This window comes from Chrysochloris asiatica, unplaced genomic scaffold, assembly GCF_000296735.1.
Source record: "Chrysochloris asiatica unplaced genomic scaffold, ChrAsi1.0 scaffold00010, whole genome shotgun sequence".
Classification (NCBI taxonomy): domain Eukaryota; kingdom Metazoa; phylum Chordata; class Mammalia; order Afrosoricida; family Chrysochloridae; genus Chrysochloris; species Chrysochloris asiatica.
This window is the reverse complement of record NW_006408528.1, coordinates 34,267,042-34,273,041: the sequence shown is the minus strand read 5'-3', so window position 1 is coordinate 34,273,041 and position 6,000 is coordinate 34,267,042. Positions and strand designations below refer to the sequence as shown.

At 41.3% G+C, this 6,000-nt stretch overlaps 1 protein-coding gene across 1 annotated transcript in view; it reads right to left on the bottom strand.

Annotated features, from left to right (window-relative positions):
• The window catches only part of GSAP (gamma-secretase activating protein), an 87,507-nt gene that overhangs the window by 3,200 nt on the left and 78,307 nt on the right, over positions 1-6,000 (bottom strand). The window contains exon 27 of the mRNA XM_006834400.1: positions 1,169-1,288. Within this exon, the coding sequence (XP_006834463.1) occupies positions 1,169-1,288 (120 nt within the window). The remainder of the gene's footprint in view (positions 1-1,168; positions 1,289-6,000) is intronic.

Sequence of the window (6,000 nt, the reverse complement as noted above, 5' to 3'; positions counted from 1 at the left end):
CAGTGAGGATTTAATACTTCGGCAGGTACTCAGTGATTTATTTAATATCAGTGAGGATTTAATACCTCGGCAGGTACTCAGTGATTTATTTAATATCAGTGAGGATTTAATACCTCAGCAGGTACTCAGTGATTTATTTAATACCAGTGAGTATTTAATACCTTGGCAGGTATTCAGTGATTTATTTAATGCCCGTGAGGATTTAATACCTCGGCAGGTACTCAGTGATTTATTTAATACCAGTGAGTATTTAATGCCTCAGCAGGTATTCAGTGACTCATACTGAAGCTATATATAGCAATCTTGAATTCTCCTGCTAAAATCTAGCAACACACTGAACATTTTCTGGGTTTTCCCTCTCTGAATATTCTTAAGTACCTTCGAGTCAGTTCCGACTCATAGCATCCCCGGATAGGGTTTCCAAGGAGTAACTGGTAGGTTTGAACAGCTGACCTTGTGGTTAGCAGTCAGTGCTGATCCAACAGCGGTATGGCCATGCTTACGTAACACGCTGCCAGTCACAAAGCAAGTGTGTTGGCTAACTTAAAACAGAAGGCACTTTCAGGAATGGTACAAGCTTTACTACAATTTAACAAAACAGCAATAAAATACCACAAATGAATAATTTAAGTGAGAATAATTACACTGCAGACTTTATTTCCAATTCAAATAAGCAAACAGCTCAATGATATTCCTTGCATTTGAAATAACTGAGTTTATCTGTTGACTGATCATATTAAGACATTTCCTTATATTATGACACTTTCCTGAGAAATGAGCCTAGTCCCCAAGCTTCAAGTGCCCTCATGCACAAAACAAAGGAATCTAATAGTTTGATGTGGACTCAGATGTCCTTTGGGGTCTCTGAAAATGCTAACGTACTTTAAATTGATCCACTTCGGAAGTAGAACGGTTGCAGGAAATTAATTGTACTCAGTAAGACTGACCACATAATTTGCAAGGCTAAGTGCAAAGTGAAAATGACAGGTCTTTTTATTAGAAATGATTTAAAATTTCAAGATGGCAGCATCTGAGTGTATGTAATTAAGCACAGGGCCGTTCTGAGTACAGCAGGGTCCCATAAGGTGGCACAGGCCATATGTCCATGAAGCTGGTTCTGGGGATACTCAGACTGGCACTGAATTCTGACAAACTTAAAGCCTCTTACCTTTCATGAGCCTTGTGACAGCTGTTTCTGTGAGCAGCAGTACTCCATTGTCAATGTGCTGCAGCAGGTTATGCAAAGGGAGACAGTGGACGCCAAGGACCAAGTGCAGAGTGTGAAAGCCTAGGGTGAGACGTGCAAGAGGAGCAGCATGGTCAGTCAGCATCTCCAGCCTCCCAGAGGGAAAATTAAATGACGTTTGAAAGCATTTAGTTCAGAGCTTAGCACCTAGAGTCAACTGAATGTTCTTGGGGACGAGGGACAAGCTTCTTTGTATTATCAAGACCAAGTACAGTGCTGGGTACATAGTAAATTTATGCTAGGTATGTGTTTCCTCCCTCTGTGTCCCACACCAGGTGGAAAGAGGGGAAGGCCTGCTGAATGACAACTGGTCTTACAGTATAATATGTTGAAGGAGAAATAGGCTTTGAGAGGCAAAATACAGTCATCCTTTCCTCCTGCTAGGCTACTTCTACTTGCTAAATCACTCTTATATAATTTTTGATGGGATGGCCTTGGAAGTCCAAGTCCAAAGCCATAAAAAGCCCTGCCTCCCACTGAGGGATGTGATGAGATGAACTATTCCTGCCACTACTTATGGATTAAGGAGCTCTGGTACCGTAGTGGTTACGAATCGGGCTGCAAACCTTAAGGTCAGCAGTTTGAAACTACCAGCTGTTCCGCGGGAGAAAGATGAGGCTTTCTGCTCCTGTAAAGATTTACAGCTTCGGAAACCCTGTACAGGGTCGCTATGAGTCAGAAGTGACTCCACAGCACATAACCACCACCACCACCACTCATGGATTGCCAGTTTCGTTCTTCTGTCTCATTGCTCTCTCCATATTTAGAGGTAAATTTCAAGTTACTGGTCCATGCCTAGACATATGTTTGCAATTCTACAGCAAGATAGCAAAGGAGAATAATTAAAAGAACTTCAAATTCCATTTGCCAGGCTAAAAGGCTGATGGGTGGGGACCATTTTGCTGAAGGGGGGAAACACTGGCACAAAGAGGGTAGTTTACAAACTAAGAACCTAAAAAGAAATACTTTGGACTTATATACCCTGTCCCAACTTATGAAGTATTGGAGTCCTGGTGAGGCAGGTTAATGCGCTGGACTGCAAGGTTGGTTTGAACCACAAGGTTGATGGTTCAAGCTCACCAGCCACTCCTTGGAAACCCTGTACAGGGTCACTATGAGTCGGAACTGACTCATTGACACTTAACAACAACAACAACTTTTGAAGACCCATGTTATTAATCTCTCTATATGGCTGATCTTGGGTATGCCCTAGAGAAAGGCTTTTGGAGTCTACATAAACCAGATGATAGAAAAGACATGATTAGAATTACACAGCCAGATAGCAAATCTATAGGAATTCAATAAAGAAGTAGGTACTCTCTCAAACATCTCATTTCAAATTCTCACAAATCTAAAGCTCAAAGTACATTCTTAGTAACAAAACATAAAACCAACATATACTGGTGAAAAAGATACCCACTACGGTATCACAAAAGCCCTCTAGGAAAAGTTAGAATTTGCAGGGAGCTTTGAAGGAGAAATTAAATTCCAAGGAGTAAAAATGAGGCAAGCAAGCTATTGAGTGGAGACAGGAAAAACAGACTCAGAAGGAGACACTCTGGGCTAGAGTCCTGCTCTGCTGATTCCTAGCTGATGGGAAGCTAAGTCGTTTTGAGCCTTGTTTTCTTCATCCCTAAAGTGCAGTCATCAGTACTTTCTTGCAGGCTGTTCAAACACTAGAGCTAAGTCTGTGAAAAGCCTAACACATGGTTCCCAACAGCGACTAATACCCAACATGTACTAAGGGCCTCAACCTACGCCCTGGCTCATTTGATCCTCATACATTGCAAAGTGGGAACTAAAAGATTCACATCTTGGGGGAATCAAGACACATAGGAGCTAAAAAAAAGAGCCAAGAATTTTATAAATGGTAAGTTATTGTAGCTGAGTTGAAATTTGAACCCAGGCGCTCAGATTTTAGCCTGGGCTTTTAACCCATAAGATTATCCTGCCTTAATAACTGGTAGCTGAATCCACAGAACAATATGAACAGTGGCTCAAAGGTGATCAAGTATGGGGTTGGTGTGTAAATAAATATATACATACATCCCTACATATGTAAATAAATGCATATGTAAATACATATGTAAATAAATAAATAAATAAAATCCAGTTCAGCTGGAGACTTGTGTAAGCTAAAGGAATGGAGGAGAGAGGGTAAGGTTGGAAAAGGTAAGTCTATTCAACAAATCCCTCCCGGGTACTGGGCACTGGGCCAGGAGTACAAGAATAAGCCAAACAGGCAAGTCTGCTGCTTCCACACACCTTACAGTTGTACGGCACAGACACACCATCAAGTAATTACAAAAACAAATATATATATTTTTTAAATGTAGCCAGTCCTATGAAGAAAAATTACAGTGTGTAATGAGAACATGTGACAGGGGCTGAGATCACAGTCTTTTTTTAAGAGAATGTAGAATGATAGCAAAGAATGTATTACTTAATTTAGAAGACTTTGGAAAGGCACTGAAGATTTTCAAGCAGGACATAGCAAAACAATCTGAGTTTCAGAATATTAATATGGCAACAGGCAAAGAATGGATGAGGATAACTGCTTGCTACAGAAGGTTGGAAGACCATTGGGCAGCTTTGTTTGAACCAAGCCAGTGGTAATAAGGGTGTTGGCAGCGAGAGAGGTGGGAAGGGATCAAAGATAGCCACATGCATCAGCAACTGATTGGATGTGGATGGCGAATGCTAAGAGCTTACATGGCAGAGGTGATGCCCCAATAACAGGGGGTTGGAGTCAGCAAAATCACAGAATTATTTTCCATCTGAGCAGATGAGTCACGAGCAGTGAAACAGTCCTAAATCCTGGCAACACTAAGGGTCAGATAAAGTGCAAACTCTGCCCACAAGCTCATGTTAATGGGTTGAAAATGACATGAGTCCACTAGTTTCCCAGCATCCAAAAAAAAACCAAACACAAAAAAAGTGATTTTATTAGCTAACGAGCAGTATAAGTCTTCCAAATGGACTTGCCTTTGGAAATTTGTCCAAAGTTTAACAAAAGTTATCAATTGTTTCTTAAACAAGTTTATAATAGATTATTGGTCCTATAGATTTCCTGAAGGAGCTCTGGTAATGTAGTGGATACGAATTGGGCTGCGAGCCGCAAGGTCAGCAGTTCGAAACTACCAGTTGTTCCGTGGGAGAAAGGTGAGGCTTTCTGCTCCCATAAAGATTTACAGCCTTGGAAACCCTGTACAAACAGGGTTGCTATGCTTCGGAACCGACTCCACAGCACTTAACCACCAACCACCACAGATTTCCTGAGGAGCCCTGGTGGCATGGTGGTTAAGTGCTTAACTGCTAAAGTCAGGTTGGCAGTTCAAACTCATCAGCCAATCCACAAGAAAGATGTGGCAGTCTGCTTCCATACAGATTCCAGCTCTGGACGTCTTAGTCTATCCAGTAGGGTCACTGTGAGTCAGAATTAACTAGACAGCAATGGGATTATAGAGTTTCTGGATTCAAAATTCCTTCTCCAGTCCTGTGTCCATGTCCTAAGAATCTCTGGATCACCTTCTATCCCTAAGATATAGTCCAAAATTCAGCAGCCCAATGTTGGCCTCTTTTCTGTGTGTCAGCTCCAAGCACCAGAGAAAATTATCTAAAACTGGGCATCAGTTCTGAATGAGAACACTTTTCCATTCAATTGCAGTTCTCATTCTCTAACAATTCTGGCCTCCTTTAGCCAGCAACTGGAAAACAGGGCCCTTTTAAGTAGCAGATGCTCCAGTTCAATACCATGACTTCTTTTTTGTGGTCCTCACTCCCTTTTTTCTTTAATCTTTTCAGTTTACTTGAAACTCAAACAGTTAAGTAGAACTGGAAAACAAATACACTTACACATCTACAAATGCCCTGTTATTTATACACACAAGCACACACACATGAATATAAGTGATCCAGTGTCTCTGCCCCATCACCTCTATTTCCATACAATGAGCTAAATAGTTCTTGTTAGGTGCCATCGAGTTAATCCCAATTCATAGTGGCTCTGTGTGTAAGGGGATGAAACACTGCCCAGTTCCTGCACCATCCTCACCGCCATTGTTATGTTTGAGGCCATTGTTGAAGGCACTGTTTCACTACATCTCACTGAGGATCTCCCTCTTGTGGGCAGACCTTCCATTTTACCATGCCTGATGTCCTTCTCTAGGGACTGGTCCCTCCTGATAGCATGTCCAAAGTATGAAAGACAAAGTCTTGCCATCCTTGCTTCTAAGAATTCTGGATGTACTTCTTCCAAGACAGATTTATTTGTACTTATGGCAGTCCATGCTATATACTCAATATTCTTCGCCAAGACCATAATTCAAAGGCATCAATTTCTCTTTGGTCTTCCTTAGTCATTGGCCTGTGTTTGAATGCATTTGAGGCAACTGAAAATATCATGAGTTACCTCAGGTGCACCTTAGACTTCCAAAGTGACACTTGGCTTTGTAACACTATACAAACATCTTTTGCTGCAGATTTTCCTAAATGGAAGTGTCCTTCCTCCCCCTCCAACCCCCCTACAAATTCATACCTACCTGGAACCTCAAAATGTAACTTTATTGGGAAACAGGGTCTTTGCAAATGTAATGAGTTAAGAATATCATGATTAAATCACCCTGGATTTAGATCCTAAATCCAAAGAAGGATGTCCTTATAAGAGAAAAAGCCACAGATACAGAAGTGGACAAAGGCCACATTAAAATGACCAACGCAAGCCATTACATCTAATAAAGTCTCAATCACTGTAG